The following is a 23,613-nucleotide window of genomic DNA, read 5'->3' as shown; positions in this document are numbered from 1 at the left end:
ACACATAGATTTTGAGAAAAATTCAAAAAAATGAAAATTCTATTTTAATGCATAGTTGCATCCTTCACTAACATATGATGAAGGTCAAATAGGTTTGAAACCTTTGTTGTCTCCGTTTTTCTAGAGAATAGCAATTTTATAGTGGTTAGTCAACCAATATGAGAGTATTATGAAGTTTTACTAAATTAACTGACAAAAAATTTAATCGATACCCATGTACCATGAAAGAGAGTTTAATATACATTAATACAAATGTAGAATGTGTTTAGCAATTTTAAAACAACACTAAAAATCATAGAGTTCATTATATAGAGCATTTACCAAAAATTCAATATTTTCGTAGGGGGTTAACACATAGATTTTGAGAAAAATTCAAAAAAATGAAAATTCTATTTTAATGCATAGTTGCATCCTTCACTAACATATGATGAAGTTCAAAGAGGTTTGAAACCTTTGTTGTCTCCGTTTTTCTAGAGAATAGCAATTTTATAGTGGTTAGTCAACCAATATGGGAGTATTATGAAGTTTTACTAAATTAACTGACAAAAATTTTAATCGATACCCATGTACCATAAAAGAGAGTTTAATATACATTAATACAGATGTAGAATGTGTTTAGCAATTTTAAAATAACACTAAAAATCATAGGCTTTTATATAGAGCATTTACCGAAAAATTCTATATTTTCGTAGGGGTTAACACATAGATTTTGAGAAAAATTCAAAAAAATGAAAATTAAATTTTAATGCATAGTTGCATCCTTCACTAACATATGATGAAGGTCAAAGAGGTTTGAAATCTTTGTTGTCTCTGTTTTTCTTGAGAATAGCGACTTTATTGTTGTTAATCAACCAATTTGGGGAGTATTATGAAGTTTTCCTAAATTAATTGGCAAAAAAATTAAACGATGCCCATGTACCATGAAAGAGAGTTTAATATACATTAATACGAATGTAGAATGTGGTTAGAAATTTTCAAGCAACACTAAAGATCATAGGCTTCATTATATAGAGCATTTACCGAAAAATTCAATATTTTCGTAGGGACCCATAGATTTTGAGAAAAATTCAAAAAAAATAAAATTCTATTTTAATGCATAGTTGCATCCTTCACTAACATATGATGAAGGTCAAAGAGGTTTGAAACCTTTGTTGTCTCCGTTTTTCTAGAGAATAGCGATTTTATAGTGGTTAGTCAACCAATTTGGGAGTATTATGAAGTTTTACTAAATTAATTACAAAAAATTTAAACAATGCCCATGTACCATGAAAGAGAGTTTACTATACATTAATACAAATGTAGAATGTGTTTAGAAATTTTAAAACAACACTAAAGATCATAGGCTTCAGTATATAGTGCATTTACCGAAAAAATCAATATTTGCGTAGGGGTTAACCCATAGATTTTGAGAAAATTTCAAAAAAATGAAAATTCTATTTTAATGCATAGTTTCATCCTTCACTAACATATGATGAAGGTCAAACAGGTTTGAAACCTTTGTTGTCTCCGTTTTTCTAGAGAATAACAATTTTATAGTGGTTAGTCAACCAATATGGGAGTATTATGAAGTCTTACTAGATTAACTGACAAAAAAAATAATCGATACCCATGTACCATGAAAGAGAGTTTAATATACATTAATACAAATGTAGAATGTGTTTAGCAATTTTAAAACAACACTAAAAATCATAGACTTCATTATATAGAGCATTTACCGAAAATTCAATATTTTCGTAGGGGTTAGTTAACACATAGATTTTGAGAAAAATTCAAAAAAATGAAAATTCTATTTTAATGCATAGTTGCATCCTTCACTAACATATGATGAAGGTCAAAGAGGTTTGAAACCTTTGTTGTCTCCGTTTTTCTAGAAAATAACAATTTTATAGTGGTTAGTCAACCAATATGGGAGTATTATGAAGTTTTACTAAATTAACTGACAAAAAAATTAATCGTACCCATGTACCATGAAAGAGAGTTTAATATACATTAATACAGATGTAGAATGTGTTTAGCAATTTTAAAACAACACTAAAAATCTTAGGCTTTTATATAGAGCATTTACCGAAAAAATCAATATTTTCGTAGGGGTTAACCCACAGATTTTGAGAAAAATTCAAAAAAAATGAAAATTCTATTTTAATGCATAGTTGCATCCTTCACTAACATATGATGAAGTTCAAAGAGGTTTCGAACCTTTGTTGTCTCCGTTTTCTAAAGAATAGCGATTTATAGTGCTTACTTAACCAATTTAGGGAGTATTATGAAGGTTTACTAAATTAATTAACAAAAAATTTAAACGATGCCCATGTACCATGAAAGGGAGTTTAATATACATTAATACAAATGTAGAATGTGTTTAGATATTTTAAAACAATACTAAATATCATAGGCTTCATTATATAGAGCATTTCTCGAAAAATTCTATATTTTCGTAGGGGTTAACACATAGATTTTGAGAAAAATTCAAAAAAATGAAAATTATATTTTAATGCATAGTTGCATCATTCACTAACATTTGATGAACGTCAAAGAGGTTTGAAATCTTTGTTGTCTCTGTTTTTCTAGAGAATAGTGATTTTATAGTTGTTAATCAACCAATTTGGGGAGTATTATGAAGTTTTCCTAAATTAATTGGCAAAAAAATTAAACGATGCCCATGTACCATGAAAGAGAGTTTAATATACATTAATACGAATGTAGAATGTGGTTAGAAATTTTCAAACAACACTAAAGATCATAGGCTTCATTATATAGAGCATTTACCGAAAAATTCAATATTTTCGTAGGGACCCATAGATTTTGAGAAAAATTCAAAAAAAATAAAATTCTATTTTAATGCATAGTTGCATCCTTCACTAACATTTGATGAAGGTCAAAGAGGTTTGAAACCTTTGGTGTCTCCGTTTTTCTAGAGAATAGCGATTTTATAGTGGTTAGTCAACCAATTTGGGAGTATTATGAAGTTTTACTAAATTAATTTACAAAAAATTTAAACAATGCCCATGTACCATGAAAGAGAGTTTACTATACATTAATACAAATGTAGAATGTGTTTAGAAATTTTAAAACAACACTAAAGATCATAGGCTTCAGTATATAGTGCATTTACCGAAAAACTCAATATTTGCGTAGGGGTTAACCCATAGATTTTGAGAAAATTTCAAAAAAAATGAAAATTCTATTTTAATGCATAGTTTCATCCTTCACTAACATATGATGAAGGTCAAACAGGTTTGAAACCTTTGTTGTCTCCGTTTTTCTAGAGAATAACAATTTTATAGTGGTTAGTCAACCAATATGGGAGTATTATGAAGTCTTACTAGATTAACTGACAAAAAAAATAATCGATACCCATGTACCATGAAAGAGAGTTTAATATACATTAATACAAATGTAGAATGTGTTTAGCAATTTTAAAACAACACTAAAAATCATAGACTTCATTATATAGAGCATTTACCGAAAATTCAATATTTTCGTAGGGGTTAGTTAACACATAGATTTTGAGAAAAATTCAAAAAAAATGAAAATTCTATTTTAATGCATAGTTGCATCCTTCACTAACATATGATGAAGGTCAAAGAGGTTTGAAACCTTTGTTGTCTCCGTTTTTCTAGAAAATAACAATTTTATAGTGGTTAGTCAACCAATATGGGAGTATTATGAAGTTTTACTAAATTAACTGACAAAAAAATTAATCGTACCCATGTACCATGAAAGAGAGTTTAATATACATTAATACAGATGTAGAATGTGTTTAGCAATTTTAAAACAACACTAAAAATCTTAGGCTTTTATATAGAGCATTTACCGAAAAAATCAATATTTTCGTAGGGGTTAACCCACAGATTTTGAGAAAAATTCAAAAAAAATAAAAATTCTATTTTAATGCATAGTTTCATCCTTCACTAACATATGATGAAGTTCAAAGAGGTTTCGAACCTTTGTTGTCTCCGTTTTCTAAAGAATAGCGATTTATAGTGCTTACTTAACCAATTTAGGGAGTATTATGAAGGTTTACTAAATTAATTAACAAAAAATTTAAACGATGCCCATGTACCATGAAAGGGAGTTTAATATACATTAATACAAATGTAGAATGTGTTTAGATATTTTAAAACAATACTAAATATCATAGGCTTCATTATATAGAGCATTTCTCGAAAAATTCTATATTTTCGTAGGGGTTAACACATAGATTTTGAGAAAAATTCAAAAAAATGAAAATTATATTTTAATGCATAGTTGCATCATTCACTAACATTTGATGAACGTCAAAGAGGTTTGAAATCTTTGTTGTCTCTGTTTTTCTAGAGAATAGTGATTTTATAGTTGTTAGTCAACCAATTTGGGGAGTATTATGAAGTTTTCCTAAATTAATTGGCAAACAAATTAAACGATGCCCATGTACCATGAAAGAGAGTTTAATATACATTAATACAAATGTATAATGTTCTTAGAAATTTTAAAACAACACTAAAGATCATTGGCTTCAGTATATAGATCATTTACCGAAAAATTAAATATTTTCGTAGGGGTTAACCCATAGATTTTGAGAAAAATTCAAAAAAAAAATGAAAATTCTATTTTAATGCATAGTTGCTTCCTTAACTAACATATGATGAAGGTCAAAGAGGTTTGGAACCTTTGTTTCTCCGTTTTTCTAGAGAATAATGATTTTGTAGTGGTTAGTCAACCAAATATGGGAGTATTATGAAGTTTTACTAAATTAACTGACAAAAAATTTAATCGATACCCATGTACCATGAAAGAGAGTTTAATATACATAAATACAAATGTAGAATGTGTTTAGCAATTTTAAAACAACACTAAAAATCATAGACTTCATTATATAGAGCATTTACCAAAAATTCAATATTTTCGTAGGGGGGTTAACACATAGATTTTGAGAAAAATTCAAAAAAATGAAAATTCTATTTTAATGCATAGTTGCATCCTTCACTAACATATGATGAAGGTCAAAGAGGTTTGAAACCTTTGTTGTCTCCGTTTTTCTAGAGAATAGCAATTTTTTAGTGGTTAGTCAACCAATATGGGAGTATTATGAAGTTTTACTAAATTAACTGACAAAACTTTTAATCGATACCCATGTACCATGAAAGAGAGTTTAATATACATTAATACAGATGTAGAATGTGTTTAGCAATTTTAAAACAACACTAAAAATCTTAGGCTTTTATATAGAGCATTTACCGAAAAATTATATATTTTCGTAGGGGTTAACACATAGATTTTGAGAAAAATTCAAAAAAATGAAAATTAAATTTTAATGCATAGTTGCATCCTTCACTAACATATGATGAAGGTCAAAGAGGTTTGAAATCTTTTTTTGTCTCTGTTTTTCTAGAGAATAGCGATTTTATTGTTGTTAATCAACCAATTTGTGGAGTATTATGAAGTTTTCCTAAATTTATTGGCAAAAAAATTAAACGATGCCCATGTACCATGAAAGAGAGTTTAATATACATTAATACGAATGTAGAATGTGGTTAGAAATTTTAAAACAACACTAAAGATCATAGGCTTCATTATATAGAGCATTTACCGAAAAATTCAATATTTTCGTAGGGACCCATAGATTTTGAGAAAAATTCAAAAAAAATAAAAATTCTATTTTAATGCATAGTTGCATCCTTCACTAACATATGATGAAGGTCAAAGAGGTTTGAAATCTTTGTTGTCTCTGTTTTTCTTGAGAATAGCGACTTTATTGTTGTTAATCAACCAATTTGGGGAGTATTATGAAGTTTTCCTAAATTAATTGGCAAAAAAATTAAACGATGCCCATGTACCATGAAAGAGAGTTTAATATACATTAATACGAATGTAGAATGTGGTTAGAAATTTTCAAACAACACTAAAGATCATAGGCTTCATTATATAGAGCATTTACCGAAAAATTCAATATTTTCGTAGGGACCCATAGATTTTGAGAAAAATTCAAAAAAAATAAAATTCTATTTTAATGCATAGTTGCATCCTTCACTAACATTTGATGAAGGTCAAAGAGGTTTGAAACCTTTGGTGTCTCCGTTTTTCTAGAGAATAGCGATTTTATAGTGGTTAGTCAACCAATTTGGGAGTATTATGAAGTTTTACTAAATTAATTTACAAAAAATTTAAACAATGCCCATGTACCATGAAAGAGAGTTTACTATACATTAATACAAATGTAGAATGTGTTTAGAAATTTTAAAACAACACTAAAGATCATAGGCTTCAGTATATAGTGCATTTACCGAAAAAATCAATATTTGCGTAGGGGTTAACCCATAGATTTTGAGAAAATTTCAAAAAAAATGAAAATTCTATTTTAATGCATAGTTGCATCCTTCACTAACATATGATGAAGGTCAAACAGGTTTGAAACCTTTGTTGTCTCCGTTTTTCTAGAGAATAGCAATTTTATAGTGGTTAGTCAACCAATATGGGAGTATTATGAAGTCTTACAAAATTAAGTGAGAAAAAAAATAATCGATACCCATGTACCATGAAAGAGAGTTTAATATACATTAATACAAATGTAGAATGTGTTTAGCAATTTTAAAACAACACTAAAAATCATAGACTTCATTATATAGAGCATTTACCAAAAATTCAATATTTTCGTAGGGGTTAACACATAGATTTTGAGAAAAAATCAAAAAAATGAAAATTCTATTTTAATGCATAGTTGCATCCTTCACTAACATATGATGAAGGTCAAAGAGGTTTGAAACCTTTGTTGTCTCCGTTTTTCTAGAAAATAGCAATTTTATTGTGGTTAGTCAACCAATATGGGAGTATTATGAAGTTTTACTAAATTAACTGACAAAAAATTTAATCGATACCCATGTACCATGAAAGAGAGTTTAATATACATTAATACAGATGTAGAATGTGTTTAGCAATTTTAAAACAACACTAAAAATCATAGGCTTCATTATATAGAGCATTTACCTAGAAATTCAATATTTTCGTAAGGGTTAACCCACAGATTTTGAGAAAAATTCAAAAAAAATGAAAATTCTATTTTAATGCATAGTTGCATCCTTCACTAACATATGATGAAGGTCAAAGAGGTTTCGAACCTTTGTTGTCTCCGTTTTCTAAAGAATAGCGATTTATAGTGCTTACTTAACCAATTTAGGGAGTATTATGAAGTTTTATTAAATTAATTAACAAAAAAATTAAACGATGCCCATGTACCTTGAAAGGGAGTTTAATATACATTAATACAAATGTAGAATGTGTTTAGATATTTTAAAACAATACTAAATATCATAGGCTTCATTATATAGAGCATTTCTCGAAAAATTATATATTTTCGTAGAGGTTAACACATAGATTTTGAGAAAAATTCAAAAAAATGAAAATTATATTTTAATGCATAGTTTCATCATTCACTAACATTTGATGAAGGTCAAAGAGGTTTGAAATCTTTGTTGTCTCTGTTTTTCTAGAGAGTAGCGATTTTATAGTTGTTAGTCAACCAATTTGAGGAGTATTATGAAGTTTTCCTAAATTAATTGGCAAACAAATTAAACGATGCCCATGTACCATGAAAGAGAGTTTAATATACATTAATACGAATGTAGAATGTGGTTAGAAATTTTAAAACAACACTAAAGATCATAGGCTTCATTATATAGAGTATTTACTGAAAAATTTAATATTTTCGTAGGGGTTAACCCATAGATTTTGAGAAAAATTCAAAAAAAATAAAATTCTATTTTAATGGATAGTTGCATCCTTAACTAACATATGATGAAGGTCAAAGAGGTTTGGAACCTTTGTTGTCTCCGTTTTCTAAAGAATAGCGATTTATAGTGGTTACGCAACCAATTTAAGGAGTATTATGAAGTTTTACTAAATTAATTGACAAAAAATTTAAACGATGCCCATGTACCATGAAAGAGAGTTTAATATACATTAATACAAATGTATAATGTCCTTAGAAATTTTAAAACAACACTAAAGATCATTGGCTTCAGTATATAGATCATTTACCGAAAAATTAAATATTTTTGTAGGGGTTAACCCATAGATTTTGAGAAAAATTCAAAAAAAATGAAAATTCTATTTTAATGCATAGTTGCTTCCTTAACTAACATATGATGAAGGTCAAAGAGGTTTGAATCCTTTGTTTCTCTGTTTTTCTAGAGAATAACGATTTTGTAGTTGTTAGTCAACCAATTTGGGGAGTATTATGAAGTTTTACTTAATTAATTGACAAAAAATTTAAACGATGCCCATATACCATGAAAGAGAGTTTAATATACATTAATACAAATATAGAATGTGTTTAGAAATTTTTAAACAACACTAAAAATCATAGGCTTCATTATATAGAGCATTTACCTAGAAATTCAATATTTTCGTAAGGGTTAACACATAGATTTTGAGAAAATTTCAAAAAAATGAAAATTCTATTTTAATGCATAGTTGCATTTTTCACTAACATATGATGAAGGTCAAAGAGGTTTGAAACCTTTGTTGTCTCCGTTTTCTAAAGAATAGCGATTTATAGTGGTTACTCAACCAATTTAGGGAGTATTATGAAGTTTTACTAAATTAATTGAAAAAAAAATTAAACGATGCCCATGCACCATGAAGAAAGAGTTAAATATACATTAATACAAATGTAGAATGTGTTTAGAAATTTTAAAACAACACTAAAGATAATAGGTGGGGGAATATTGAATTTTTCGGTAAATATTCTATATACTATAGCCTATGATCTTTTGTGTTGTTTTAAAACTTCTAAACACATTCTATAATTTTATTAATGTATATTAAACTCTCTTTTATGGTACATAGGCGTCGTTTTAATTTTTTGTCAATTAATTTAGTAAAACTTCATAATACTCCGTAAATTGGTGGAGTAACCTTTATAAAATCGCTATTTTCTAGAGAAACAGAGACAATAAAAGTTTCAAACCTTTTTAACCTTCATCATATGTTAGTAAAGGATGCACTATGCATTAAAACAGTATTTTTATATATTTGAATTTTTCTCAAAATTGATGTGTAAAAAACATCAGTTTATATCTCTGTAAAAAACACCAGTTTATATTGGTTTGTGGACTAACCAATATTTTCGTAGGGTTCAAATATTTGTTAATTACAGAGATATAGGTTCAAATAGCAGACTCCGAAATAGTCTGGTGAAAAGTAAACTCATATTGTATTTTACATACAAGTAGTGAAGGATACATCATTCTATGAGGCTATGAGCTAATCTTCATTCACCTTTCTCTCAAAACAGTTTGTATATGTGTAGATTCATATTTTATTATGTTACGTTTATAAAATGTTGAAAAATCTAAAATTATATTTTATTCTGAATCAATTCTTTTGACATTTACTTTTATTCCGTTTATTCAAGCACACAACTTAAACTTTAAATTATAAACGTTATATATTTGAACTCCAAACTCTGCAGTCTGAAAAGTGCCATTGAACATTAGTCAGTCACAATGCTCGGGTTCGGTTCGGGTTTTCGGGTTCGGTTTATTTGCCCAGCCCTACTCGACATATATGTTCTATTGTTTACTTAAGAATTAATATCTAAAATGTAATCCTGCAAATGATAAGTAAAGTGTATAGTATGTTTATTAATTAATCAGTGATGATGTTTTTCTCATCAACTAAACAAACATAAAGAAAGACATAGACAACAGAACAAATAAATAAAAAGACCACCTCGTTTCCTACCTACACCAACTCATACCTCATTTATATAACAAACAATAATGGTACATATATTTAACAAACAAGAAAAATCTCATGCCTTACCTCTCTTGCAACTTCTTTTGTGATCACTTTGTCTACAAGGTTCTTCATGTGGCCCATTAGGCTAATATAGTCCAAATTCTCTTTCGATTTCTCTTTTTTTTCTATAATTAGATTAATGCACACCATACACTACATATTCATTGTCGATTCTTATACTCCATATATGGTTCCACTAAGGATCTGTTAATTTATATTTAATTGTATTTAATCTTAAACCGTCATATTAGTCAATTACTTTGGCTAATCATGCAAAAGATTTGGTTATGGCCCGCAATTTCTATTACAAAACTTATGAAAGAAGATGTATCCACGTCCATATAAGAACCTGAGTAGGTCAAAACTTCAGTGGAATATAAAGAGAAATATTAGAGGAGTTTTTTTCATACATCAACTTGTGAGAACATCCAATTTTTTAAACACTTATATTGATTAAGAACATCCAAGTTTGACCGTATGTATCCCTAAACTTAATGTTAAGTGCCTTAATATGTATAGGAACATAACTATCATTTGAATAAAATTTTCAAATTTTGCTCCCTAATTCAAGTCCAGTGTTAACGCTGAATATAGTTATAATATAGGAAAGCAAATAATCAGGGCTGCAGTCACTTGATCTCCAAGCAAACATATCATAATTTTCAAAAAAATTAAAATAATCAGAGAGACATTCGAATTATGACGAGATCATAATGATAACAGCGTCCTTTCCCAAAGCTTTTGAGGAAACATTCCATAAACATCATTACCATAAAATTCATAATTATCGTAGTGGGTCAAAAGCAGTGTGAGTGACCAGTCTCACGTGACAGAAGGCCCATTTCTTCTCACAAGCACGTAAGGTACACGAACATGCATCACGCGTGGAGATTGCTCAAGTAGCTTGTATACCAAGCTATGAAACCATTAATAGGATGGTTTAGACCAAACCGAACTACGCCAAGTGTCGATAGTCTAGCTCACAGATCAGAGAAGTGGCTAGTCGTTTGAAGCGCCACTAATCTCTCTCTTAATGACTACTACTACTTAAAAGCCATTTTTAATACTGTACTAATAGAAAACATAATTATGACATTTCCAAATAAAATATTGAAAAAGTTTTTACATTCTCGGAAATTTCACAATAAAAAAATGAAATCTTCCAAAATCAAAAAGGAAAGTAAGTAAAAATTTAAAATTTAAAAATGGAAAAAGCAATAAATAAGGCGTGACTATATTTAAAAAGGGATGTTACTAACGAACGGCGATTTATTCGTAGCCTTTTTGACTCTTCCTTCTTCGTAACTGTTAATCCAAAATCTACTCTCTCTCTCTCTCTCTCTCTCTCTCTCTCTCTCCCTTGTTAGTGTGTATTCTTCTTCTCCGATCTCTAAGAGAAATGAAAAGCCGAGAGAGAAATGTTAAGTACACGGTTCACCGGAAGCTTACATCACTCAGCCCAAAGGTTGTGAAAATCACAGTGACCGATCCATGCGCTACCGATTCCTCCAGCGACGAAGAAAACGACGACAGGTTCGTGTCTCCCGCCAAGAGAGTGAAACGTTACGTGGAAGTAATCAGGTTCTGCGACGCTGCAAAACGCAAGAAACCGACGAACAAGGCGGCGGAGCCAGTCAAGTACAGAGGAGTGAGACGGCGGCCGTGGGGGAAGTACGCGGCGGAGATTCGCGATCCTTCGAAACGCGCTCGAGTCTGGCTCGGAACGTTTGACACGGCGGAGGAAGCTGCCATCGGTTACGACAAGGCCGCGATTCGGATCAAAGGACGTCACGCTTTGACGAATATTCTCACTCCTCCGTCAAGTCCGCCGGCGATCGACCTCGAAACGGTCTCTCGCTGCGACGACTCGGCGGTGGAGGAGTCTCAGTCTAGTAGCATCATGCGTTCTCCTACTTCTGTTCTCCGTTTTAGCGCAGGGCCCATTAACCTCTCCTCGGCCCATCAAGAAGCTCCGGCGGGTTTCGCCTCGCCCGATCCGTTTTTCTTGCCTCCCGAACTGTTTCCCGCGAGAGACTGTTTCTGGGATTCCGAAATTGCCCCTGATCCTTTGTTTCTAGACGAGTTCCAGTTATTACCGAACAGCAGTACAGTCTCGAAGTTGTCGGAGAGTTTTCCATTAGGCGTGATCGGGGATTTGAGCTCTTGCTCGTGGGATGTGGATGAGTTTTTCAAGGATCATTTATTCTGATTAAATGAGAAAAAAAACATTTTTCGGTTTTTTCGAGTGATGAGTGTTTGGTGATGCATCTTGGTCGTCCGTTTTCCCTTTTTTTTTTCAGTTCGACCAAGGTGTACGGCTCCGATCAGTTGGAAGAAGGAGGGGAATCCCGGAGAAGCGTAACGGATTCTTAATTTATTATTCGTAATTTTTAAATTTATGTTTGCGAGTAAATATAATAGTATTAGATTTTTATGTTGCGAGTAAATATAGTACTAGATTTTAAATTGTGAGTTTTGAATTGGGGATTTTGGGGAGGTTTGTGTTGTTTTGATATTTTTATGTTTGTCACTATGCAAGGAAGCAAAATTATTAATTCTAGTAGTATATCTTATAATAAATGTAAATCTTTGTCTTTTGTTCCTTCCCATGAATCTCACCAAGTGGGGGTTGTTTGTGTGACATGTCACATTTTTCTTATTATACATGAAAACATCAAATCAAACTATTCTCCTAAGTTCTAGCAATAAATAATATCCAACATATCTAAGACCAAATCAACTAAAAATCTAATTTAAACATTCTATCAAAAGATAACAGGTTGTTTTATTTTGTATCTGCATATATACTCAAATGTAACTTTTTGGCATTGTGTCAGAGCAACAATGCCCATTAATGTGAAGAACCAACTTATTGAATCATATCTAACACAGCAAATTGTCTTCACTTTAACACCATTATCAATTTCAAAGACAACCACTTACAACACGTTTTACTTCTTGTATCCAAAATTCACGTCTATGCAAATAGTTAATTTGATTGGACATAAACAGCAAAACTAAACTATACAAAGTTTGGTATACATCAATCTTTTAAGGAGAGGAAGTGAGTAGATAAAAGCAATGAAACAGTGTTAATAAGAGAAGGACAATGTATTGGGACATGAAATTTAAAGGAAAGACCACAGAGTCTTCTGTTTTGGAAATGGAAATTTAAAGGAAAGAGTCTTCCAATGAAGATGAAGACTTCTCATGATCTTGTCGTTGACCTTAGTCCCCCACTATGATTTATTTAATTATTTTTTCCAATGTATCAAACTTTAGATTACGACGTTTCCTAATATCATTACAGAAACATCTTGTAAACTTGTCATTAATTTATTCACATGGTTTAAACCTGTCACTCTCTTCCTACTTTTGGAAATGTTTTATATTAGATTGTAGACTTTTCTTGCATTTCTACTAACTATGTTTTTTCATCATCATTTTTCTCCAATTGTGACGAGAGTGTAATCAAAATAGACATGCCAAAAAGAAAAGAAATCGTATTTGAGAAACTCAAAATAATAGAAAGGGGTCTGTGAACTGTGATGTTTTAGAAATAAAAAAGGACCATTCACCAAAAACAGCAATGACAACAACAGTATTGGTCCGTTCGAGGTTTAATTTGACCAATTGAATAGATTTGTCTCTTTCGTGTGTTTTAAAAACTGGACCAGACCATTTTCACTTCCCGAAGTACGACTAGACTACGGAGAGACCTTCTGCTCGCAATGAAGCAACGCTCCACTCATCTACTAGGAGGAATTCTATATAATTATTCTGAAATTTTAACTTAATGCGAATGGTAGGAGATGCTCTGTTAATAGTCTTTTAATCAATGACAGGCAAACAAAAAAAAGTTTTAAAACAATATCAACCAATCGTTTTTCCGCAGTAAAATTCAAAAGACTTTAATTTGTAATATATATATCTCACATAGATGAGCAATAAATAAAGTGGGTCTAAGCCCATGTAGAGAACCACGTTGGAAAAGGTAATGTCTTTATCAGACAGAGGTTGGCCCAAATCAAATTGAGAGGTGAGACAAGTTGCCTACAAAATCTCTGTACCAATGAGATTAAATTGGGTCCCATAAGATCTTCTTTTAAGTAAATACCTTCTCAAAACGCTTTACACTTAGATCTCACCTGGTTTAACGTCGGTTCTCTTGTAAATACAAAGCTGGTAAACCAAGTAAGATGCTAGTGAAATATCAGCTGTTATATCAAAGATTCAAAAGCTTGTCATCATGTTGTCAATTTAGGTAACAATGCAAAAAACAAAGAATAAAGGCACAAAGTGTTTTGTTTTCCTACAACTTGTTCACTTAAACAATATTACATTTGAATGTGAAAGAAACTTGTGTAAATTCAAATTTTATAACATAACGACTGTAATTTGTAGAGATTGATTTAGCATTTTTTGTAACTTACATCTTTCGACTCATGATTATAAGTTTTGAACGGTTTGGACAAGATTTTTCTTCCTCAGCCAACAGTATAAAACATTATGATTATAACCCACGTCAAGAGGTGTAGGTTATGGCTTGAGCTACTTTAGTTTTGTTTCTCCCTTTTTTTTCAATTCAAAACAAGTTAAATGCATATTGAATGTGGCCGGAAGTTAAACTCTTTTTTCCATGTTGCACCTACTCGAATCCGGGTCCAACATGACACTCATTTCTGCAGCTGTTTGAGCCAATAGAGGTTAGACTTGGATGCATCAACATCACTAATTCAGTGATGGATGATTTGTCTTTATAATATGCCAAAACCCTTGGTTTGTTTTCTCTAATAATAGTAAACAATAATAGTGTTAGGTATCGTAGCTATTAGTACCTAGTTGGTGAAATGCTCATAGTGATATTGGGCCAATATAAAGATACCACTTATTACTATTGGTTTCGCCAGCTTGGTTCTCAACTTATCGTGTTTTAATTGTCTTCACAAAACATTATAGCCCCTATTCTTGTTGATGAATAGACCGTTTTCAAGGAAAAAAGAGAACATTTTGTTTAAATTAATGGAATCGGACACACTGACACGAAGTTTACAACAATAAAGTAAACACATAGACGGTTTTGAATCGAAATAAACACCTTTAGGACAGGTTACGTTATTGAACAGAATCTAGTTTGGTATTGCCTTGTTACTCTCAGTCCATGAATAAGATTCTGCTTATGTAATAGACATTCTCTCCAAGATCAAACATTTGAAGTGAGCGGGTACAAGGAGAGTAATACATTTAAGGGCTATAACACAGCCTCTGTTTCTTTTGCCTCTTCTTAGGTGTACTCTTGGGAATGTGAACCAAGCTTGGAGCATAAGTGATGATATGTGGCCAATCGAAAGTAGATATCTTAGCTTCATAAACTTGTTTCTCCATATACTCGTCAGAAATGTAGATTCTGGTCACAAATTTACGACGCAATTCTGCTGCACAAGACAGTACCACCACTTTATTCTCTTCGTCGAACAAGAAACTTTCGATGCGGTTCACGGAGTAGCCAAGAAGAGGAAAGGAATCATCAAGAACCCTCCACGAATCAGAGCTAAAATCATTACATCTCACCCAACACCACTTTCTTGTCGTTTTGACTATAAAAACGCCTCAGGATTTTGTAGCTACGATGACCACCACTAGAAGAAGTGGTGTATCCTAAAGCATATGCATCGTAGTTACAGTAACAAGTCGTGGGTTCGATCTTCCTAATTTGACCGGTACATGGGTTCCAAACCACAAGTTCACTCTTCACTGAGCATAACATTAAACCATCGCACTGAAATATCTCAGAGATGTTCAAATCTTTTGAACCTTTTAGACATGTGAGTTACTGCCACTATAGTTTTATTCGAAGGCCCAACAAGTTTATTATTATCAAAGCCCATTAGTTCATTTGGCGAAAGAGGCCCATAGTGTGAACAAAGATTAGTCAAAAACGGCAAGCAGTGCGGTCAAAAGGTTTGAAAACGTCGGCATCTTGGCGTGTCTGCTTCATTTTTTTTTTTTATCATCATCAGTGGGCAACAACGTCGCAACGAATCATTTTCTTTCCTTTTTTTTGAGATTCCCCATGCAAAATTGGAAAGCCCTAGAGATCACCATAACGCAATCTGATTGAGTAACGGCAGAACCTGAGTTTGCTCAAGGATTTGAAATTGAATTGATTTCTGATGGTGGTGGAAGAAGAAGCGAAATTTGATTCAAAATCGAAACCGATGGTGGCAAATGAGAATTTGAGATTCGGAGAGAGAGCTTTGTCAGCCGGCGGCGCCGCTTTTATATCGGCGGTTATAGTGAATCCTCTCGATGTCGTCAAGGTTTCAACTTTCCACACTTTTAGTCTGTTATTGAGACAATCTGATTGAGTTTTGTTTTGTTTTGTTTGTAATAAGCAGACAAGGTTACAAGCTCAGGCTGCAGGTGTTCCGTACCAAGGCTCATGTCGTCTTGGTTGTTTCGAACCCAATTCCACGGTATGGCTTGATAAGCAGCTTTGAAATGGATTCTCGAGGCATTGGTTACATTTTCTTCTGTTTATTGCACAGGTGGCACATGATTTGAGACCTAGTAGCTCTCCGGGGGTGTGTCGTATCACTGGCTCTGCAACTGTATGTTCAGATCATCAGTACAAGGGAACACTTGATGTCTTCATCAAAATCATCCGTCAGGTTAGACCATTTTGCGTTATCTTGTCTTGGCTGGTACAGTGTGATGTGTAGATTCTTTATTCTCTAATTGTCATGTGAAGGATACTACATCTTGTGCTAGTTTCTGGTATAGTGTAACTACAATCTTGTTGTGGTGGTTCACTATTTACTCATTGGTAGAGTTTCACAGGAACGACTTTATGCAGGAAGGGTTTTCTAGGCTTTGGAGAGGTACTAACGCTAGTTTAGCCTTGGCCGTTCCAACCGTGAGTCCTCTCTTTTTTTTTGGTAAAGATGTTTGCTTTCTGCAACCTATTATTGATCATGGTTTGATTAGGTTGGGATCTACATGCCTTTTTATGATTATTTCCGCAATGTAATGGAGGATTTCACGGCGGAGAAGTCTCCATCTTTGACGCCTTATGTCCCACTTGTTGCCGGGACTATAGCACGCTCCTTAGCTTGTATCTCTATCTATCCTGTTGAGTTGGCAAGGACGCGTATGCAGGTAATAAAAATCTTACTTTGTTTCATTAGGTGTTAGACTATTAACGAGCAGAGACTAGTAGAGATAGCCAGCTGAAATTAATATCCTTATAAGTGAGATTAGACAAAGAGAACCAATGTATACTTTTGGTTTTTTTTTAGGCATTTAAGGGAACGCAAAGAGGTGTGAAACTTCCTGGCGTTTGGAAGACGTTAGTTGACGCTGTGAATCCAGTCAAAGGTTCTTCAAGTAATGGACAAAACTACAGGATGTTGTGGACTGGTCTCGGTGCTCAACTTGCTAGGGACGTTCCGTTTTCTGCAATCTGCTGGTCGATACTTGAGCCTGTGAGTAAAATTCTGTCTCTGAATAAAAAAGCATTCAGAATCTTCCATTGTGTGTTATATATACACTGGTTCCTCACGACTGTTTCTTATTAGACACGGAGAAGCATTCTCTCTTTCGTGGGTGAAGAACCAAGGGCGGGGAGTATAATAGGAGCAAACTTCACTGCTGGTTTTGTTGCTGGGGCGGTTGCTGCTGCTGCTACTTGCCCACTTGATGTTGCAAAGACTCGGCGTCAAATAGAGGTAAATTTAACTAACTAATTTCATGTTCCATTATTTACTCTAGAAATTAGAATTTATGAGCAGGTTTTGCATTCAGGTTCTTAAATGTTGTTTGGTGTTTGCAGAAGGATAGAGATAGAGCTATGAAAATGACCACAAGACAAACCTTGGCTGAGATTTGGAGGTATGCACTAGTAGAAAGAGATCCATTAGTCAGTTTCCTTGTTGATATTAGCAGAGAGTTAAGATCTGTATGTTGGGGGTTTATGTATAGGGATGGAGGAATGAGAGGGATGTTTAGTGGAGCAGGGGCTAGAGTTGGAAGGGCAGGACCATCTGTAGCCATTGTGGTTTCCTTTTACGAAGTGGTCAAGTACGGACTCCACCACTTTCACCAACAGTAGTAACACGTTTTGTAGTTACTACAAAGATTACATTTGGATGCTGGAGCTAGAGAAGTCCTTGGCATCTACACTCAATAAGAAGTGTTCTTACTACACGGCAAAAAAGAAAAATAATTCCTTTTTTTTTTCTAAGTCGAATATTATTTATTTGATTTATTTTAGGACACGAGATTCTTGTCCGAGGATAATACAATAACTCCAGGGTCAAGGAGGGTGTATGCAACATGTGAAATGTCATAAATAATTGGAGAGTGATTCAATATGATTTTGGTCAATATATTATTTCGTAAACTTTATTGACAATGGCAATTAGAAATGTGCTAATTTTAGGCTTCGAATGTTACGAACCGTTCCGTTTTGCACCGCAGTTAACAGTAATAAAAATCTCTATATATACCATATATCTATACGTTTTTATAACTGTTAAAACCGCACCACAGTTAAACCGCTTGTCCCGCACCATTTAAACCGCAGTTACGATTCGGAGCCTTAGTTTTGTTCAAAGTTAGTAATTGTCAAAGTTTCTGGTAATGTCATTTGAAAATTATACAACACAACAGACATATATGAATAAGAATAAATTAAATATAAAAGAGGATAAACAAACAAACAAACAATATGATTGATTCAATCCCCGAAAATCATCATCATCATCATCATAATAATCAAGACAGAAGAAGCACAAATCATGAGAGACTGTTTGTTATCCACAATAATAGCGCTCAAAATGAAACTAAAAAAATAATCAGAAGAAGCTGAGGGAAGAAGATGCATCGAGAGGATGGATTAGGTAAGTCAGCACGAGCGCCACCACCATCAGCAAATACGCTATCCCTTGATCTATCGATGTCCCTGTTTATCAAACCAATCAAAAAACCAAATTCAAATGTCAATTAAACCAAATTCAAATGTCAATTAAACCAAATTCAAATTAGAGATCGAGATCGGTTATTCCAGATTCCACGGGGATTCAGATCTGGAAGGGGAAATGCGATGAGAGTTACCATCACTGGTGGGAGCAGGAGCGGGAGATAGAGTTTGAGCGCCGGCGAGAGACGAGAAGACGGCGAATACGAATGTGACTAGCGCGAATCCGGCTACGGAGTTTCTCGACGCCATTGAATAAGATCGTGAGCTCTGCAGGTGAAATGAAAACTCGTGCGAGAGAGAGAGAGAGAGAGTTATCTGCAGAGACGGAGATGAAATGAGAAGGCCTGTGAAGAAGATGATGATGTATGGAGACAAGTTGTGTAGGTGTGTGTTTATATAGCAGGTGAACCCGGTTCGTGATTTCCGGTTATATCCGGTATTTCGCCCGGTCAAATCTATTTACCAGTCAACTAAGCATGATTTTTCCGAGATTGTTCCTTTTTTTTCTAGTTTCCTTCCTTGTCAAAATTGACATTTGATTATTCAATCAATGACATTTGATATGTTTCTAGAATTATTTATTTGTCACTGGTGAAAATTTCGTGAGAGAAAAATGATTTTTTTTAACAGAAATTAAAAATAATTAAAGCTTAAAAAAAATTGTAACGAAAGTAGACAAAAACAAAAATTATTTAATTAATTTTGGCGGCTAGTTTAGTAAACGTTACAGCAACGAAGGCCATGTGATGTGATTATATCTTTTTTCTGTAATTTTTTGTTTGTTAGTTATTTTGTTTAAATAATAATAAAAGTATCTCTTTTTGTTAGTGTAGTGGTGGGGCGGAATGACAGATTGGCAGCCAAACTGGACCTATAATAGGTCATGACTACACCAGTGTCTCCAATTTCTTTGTTTCTTTGCTTTTTAACCGATGATTCGATTCTCTTTCTATGCAACGTTGTTTTTCCTTTTTTCTTGATTAATTTAACGGCTAGTAGGTGGTGATCAGCTTTGATTAACGCTTCATTCATCAATGTTTATGTCACACCCGGTTTTTTCAAAAATATATAAATGCGAAAAATAACAAAATAATAAATACTGAATAATAATAATCTTCATATCATAATATAAAAGTCGATATGATACCATAAGGCCTAAAAGCCCAACATCGATAACATCCGAAATATAAAATACGACATAAACCGAAAGTCTGAAATAGGAAATAACACAAACGATAAAGTCCAAAGGCCTAAAGGCCCGATAAAGATAAAAAGCGATAAAAGCGATAGAAGCCCAAAAGCCCAATAGCACCGGTCCGATAATCACTCCTGCTCGTCGGTCTCACCTGGAAAGGAGAAAAGTGAGGGGTGAGCGACAGGTGAGTCGCCCAATGAGGTATGGGGGATGCTACCCCGAAGTCCATGGACTCGGACATAACACTCCGAATAAATATAATTTAATTCTAATACATGTCAAACACGGCACCTAAAGTACCCAAGCAACAAGCAATGATCCTAGCGAGGCGCGCACTCGCCGCCCACTAACAGGCCAAAAACATAACACAACTCGAGATAGTGCTCGGACACCGCCCGTGGACGATTTATCGACACTTCCAGGCTACAGCTCAACCGGTCGACTATAGTTGGCCATAACCTCATACAATCCGGCATACAGAAGTCCGTCTCTGTATCCGTCTCCACTCAAAAACAATCCTAGCTAAGCATTTACATTAAGTGAAGCAATCAATGTTGAATCCTCTAACAACCTAGTTCCGGTTTAAGCAAAGAACCTAATAACTAAACAAGCAATGACAGACTCGATTTCAAGCAGACGGAACATATTAGAAATAAGTTATACTTATTCGAAGTCCTAAACCGTGTAAGAGGAGTTCGGGAATAGCCCCTCACCTTAGCAATAGGGAAATGTGGTATCTATGAACTCCAGCTGCTCAAATAGACTCTAAATCTGAAATCAGGGCGAAATTCTAAGTCAGAACGGCTTTCGAATGGTTTAAAACGGGTTTAGTCAAGGTTTACGGAGAAGTCAACACGCTGGTCAAAGGTCAACCCGGTCAACTCTGACCCAAGCCGGTCAACCCTTGACCAGATTGGAATTGATTTAAACCAACCGGTTTAACTCAACCGAAATCGATTCCAATTGGACCATCCGGTTTACCTTAACCATCAATTGATTAATTAATTAAATAATCTATCTAACCGGTTTATCCTAACCGAAATCCAATTGATTTTAACCGGCGGTTTAACCTAACCAACCCTAAATCAAATTAAACCAGTCAAACCACCGGTTGACCGAGTGACCGAGTTGACTCACCGCGTCGACTCGGCCGAGTTGGCGAGTCGCCGGCGAATCACCGGCACTAGTCCCGGCGGCAACGGCGAAGGGTGGCGGCGGCTTACCGGAAAATCAGCGGCGGCGACGGCGGCGAGGCGGCGACGCGGCGGCAGCTTCACGGCGGCGGACGGACGGCGGTCGATCACGGCGGCTCCGGCGAACGGCGGTCGGAGACGGCGGCGAGTGGCCGGAATGCGCGGTGGCTCCGGCGGACGGCGACGGCGCGTGCGTTTCACGCCTGCGCAGAGGCGAAACTTCGGGAGGCTCTAGCGGCTTCGTCCGGGATCCGATTGCGGTGTGGTTGGTGTCTACGGCTTCGTCTCGACGAGAGGAACACGATGGTGGTCTAGGGTGTTGATCGGGGGTGACGAGCTGAACGTGATCACGGCACACGGTTGCTCCGGCGACGAGCTCCGGCGACCCACTCACTGCAAAATGATCACACTTCTTCTTCTTAGTTCACTCTCTCTCTAACTCTTCTTTATTTTCTGAAGTTTCTGAGAAAACAAGGTGGAGGTGATGGTTATTTAAGGCAAAATACCTTGGGCTTCTGGAAATGGTTTTGGGCTTCGCTGAATGTCAGATGGGCCTGGGTTTGGGTCATGACAACTCTCCCCCACTAATAAGGAATTCGACCCCGAATTCGAGTCACCAAACTCTCCAATGACACCCCAAAACAGGTCTGGATAATCAATCCTCATTTGGGGCTCGGACTCCCAGGTCTCCTCCTGAATCCCGTCTCTCTCCCAACGAACCTTGACCAACATTGTCATCATACCATGATCTGCTTTCACTTGGCGATCCAATATCTCTACTGGCTGGCACAACCCACGTAAACTTTTGCCAAGGTCTCTAGGTGGCTGCTGCAAAATGAGCTCTGGCTCTCTCACTACTTTCCTCAAAACGGAAACATGGAACACATCATGGAAATCTGATAACTCTCCTGATAAATCCAATCGGTAAGCAACTGCTCCAATCCGCTCCAGAATAGGATATGGTCCCATATATCTCGGTTTAAGCTTCTTTAGCTTCCGAGTCTTAGATCCTCCCTGAAATGTCCTCATTTTCAGGTATACCAGGTCGCCAACCTGGAACTCCAAATCCTTACGCCGCTTATCTGCATAACTCTTCTGACGGTCATGGGCTTCCTTAAGCCGCATCTTGAGCATCTCAACCTGCTCGACTGTCTCTTGAACCATGGCTGGTTCTATCTCACGTCGCTCTCCCACTTCCGTCCAACAAAGTGGTGTGCGACAAGGCCTACCATATAGAGCCTCATATGGTGCCATCCCAATGCTCGAATGATAGCTGTTGTTGTAGGCAAACTCGGCTAGAGGTAGATACTTCACCCAACTACCTTCCCAATCTAAAACACAAGCTCTAAGCATATCCTCCAAAGTCTGAATTGTCCTCTCTGACTGACCATCTGTCTGCGGGTGATACGCCGTACTCATATGAACCTTTATTCCAAGTGCCTTCTGGAAGGCCCTCCAAAACTCAGACGTGAACTTTGTATCCCGATCCGATACAATGCTGACAGGAACTCCATGCAATCTCACAATCTCGCTGATGAAAGTCTGTGCTAGCTGATCAGCTCTGTCTGTCTTCTTAACCGCTAGAAAATGGGCTGACTTCGTAAGTCTATCCACGATTACCCATATGGCATTCTTTCCTCCTGATGTAGTCGGCAAACCCGTCACAAAATCCATAGTTACCATGTCCCATTTCCACTCCGGTAATGGAAGGTTTTGCAATAACCCGCTAGGAACCTGATGCTCGGCCTTAACCATCTGACACGTCTGACATTGCGATACAAATGAAGCAACATCTCTCTTCATACCAGGCCAATGGTAATATCGCTTCAGATCCCTGTACATCTTGGTATTTCCTGGATGAATGGAGAAACTCGAGTGGTGTGCTTGCCGTAAGATCTCCTTTCTTAACAGCTCATCATTGGGCACACAAACCCGGTTTCGGTACATGAACATCCCGCTGGAGGCTGTATGATAACCAATACTCTCCATCTCGATCTGCTTACGCAAAGCCTCATCACCATCTTGAGATTTGCGTATCCTCCATAGTAAGTCTGCCCGCTCTAAAGCCTCAGCGCCAACTGACTCTCCTTCTACAGTAATTGCACATAATCTGAGACTAGCAAGTGTCCCAGTAAGCTCTTGGACCTCTTTGGTTCCCGATACATCGCTTCTACGCCTACTCAAGGCATCCGCCACATGATTAGCCTTTCCCAGATGATATGCGATCTCCAAGTTGTAGTCTGCTAACAACTCCATCCATCTACGCTGCCTCAAATTCAAGTCCGCCTGCGTAAATACGTACTTCAGACTCTGGTGGTCCGTGAAAATCTTCACTTTCTCTCCATACAAGTATGACCTCCAGATCTTTAATGCAAATACAACTGCTGCCAACTCCAAATCATGCGTAGGATAATTGACTTCGTGAGGCCTCAATTGTCGTGATGCATAGGCAATGACCTGACCCTCCT

At 35.2% G+C, this 23,613-nt stretch overlaps 3 protein-coding genes across 4 annotated transcripts; 2 read left to right on the top strand and 1 right to left on the bottom strand.

Moving 5' to 3' along the window:
- Positions 1-10,667: 10,667 nt before the first annotated feature.
- LOC106454431 (ethylene-responsive transcription factor CRF5) lies at positions 10,668-12,356 on the top strand. Its single transcript, XM_013896551.3, has one exon. The coding sequence runs from the start codon at positions 11,177-11,179 to the stop codon at positions 11,984-11,986; it is 810 nt and encodes a 269-aa protein (XP_013752005.2). The 5' UTR covers positions 10,668-11,176; the 3' UTR covers positions 11,987-12,356.
- A 3,462-nt stretch (positions 12,357-15,818) lies between these two features.
- Positions 15,819-18,183, top strand: LOC106450517 (mitochondrial carrier protein MTM1). 2 transcript variants are annotated; one of them, XM_013892190.3, is made up of 9 exons: positions 15,819-16,097; positions 16,176-16,253; positions 16,326-16,448; positions 16,634-16,693; positions 16,765-16,935; positions 17,076-17,261; positions 17,355-17,504; positions 17,609-17,667; positions 17,758-18,183. In XM_013892190.3, the coding sequence occupies exons 1-9, from the start codon at positions 15,951-15,953 to the stop codon at positions 17,885-17,887; spliced, it is 1,104 nt and encodes a 367-aa protein (XP_013747644.2). In that variant the 5' UTR covers positions 15,819-15,950; the 3' UTR covers positions 17,888-18,183. The 2 variants fall into 2 exon arrangements, with proteins under 2 accessions (XP_013747644.2, XP_048635436.1); XM_048779479.1 differs by having other exon boundaries at positions 15,931-16,097; positions 16,618-16,693.
- Positions 18,184-18,450: 267 nt separating this feature from the next.
- LOC106454430 (arabinogalactan protein 16) lies at positions 18,451-19,301 on the bottom strand. Its single transcript, XM_013896550.3, has 2 exons — positions 18,892-19,301; positions 18,451-18,739 (listed from the first exon to the last, which is right to left on the bottom strand). Exons 1-2 carry the CDS (start codon positions 19,004-19,006, stop codon positions 18,633-18,635), a joined length of 222 nt encoding a protein of 73 aa, XP_013752004.2. The 5' UTR covers positions 19,007-19,301; the 3' UTR covers positions 18,451-18,632.
- Positions 19,302-23,613: the final 4,312 nt, after the last annotated feature.

This window comes from Brassica napus, chromosome A5 (assembly GCF_020379485.1).
Source record: "Brassica napus cultivar Da-Ae chromosome A5, Da-Ae, whole genome shotgun sequence".
Classification (NCBI taxonomy): Eukaryota; Viridiplantae; Streptophyta; class Magnoliopsida; order Brassicales; family Brassicaceae; genus Brassica; species Brassica napus.
Note: the sequence above shows the minus strand (reverse complement) of the source record. Positions and strands in the feature narration are given on the sequence as shown.

Coding starts and splice junctions, on each gene's coding strand:
- LOC106450517 (XM_013892190.3), top strand. CDS start 15,951: ATGGTGGTGGAAGAAGAAGCGAAATTTGATTCAAAATCGAAACCGATG. Junction 16,254..16,325: donor GTTTCGAACCCAATTCCACG/GTATGGCTTGAT, acceptor TTTATTGCACAG/GTGGCACATGATTTGAGACC. Junction 16,936..17,075: donor TGGCAAGGACGCGTATGCAG/GTAATAAAAATC, acceptor GTTTTTTTTTAG/GCATTTAAGGGAACGCAAAG.
- LOC106454430 (XM_013896550.3), bottom strand. CDS start 19,006: ATGGCGTCGAGAAACTCCGTAGCCGGATTCGCGCTAGTCACATTCGTA. Junction 18,740..18,891: donor TCCTGCTCCCACCAGTGATG/GTAACTCTCATC, acceptor TTTGATAAACAG/GGACATCGATAGATCAAGGG.
- LOC106454431 (XM_013896551.3), top strand. CDS start 11,177: ATGAAAAGCCGAGAGAGAAATGTTAAGTACACGGTTCACCGGAAGCTT.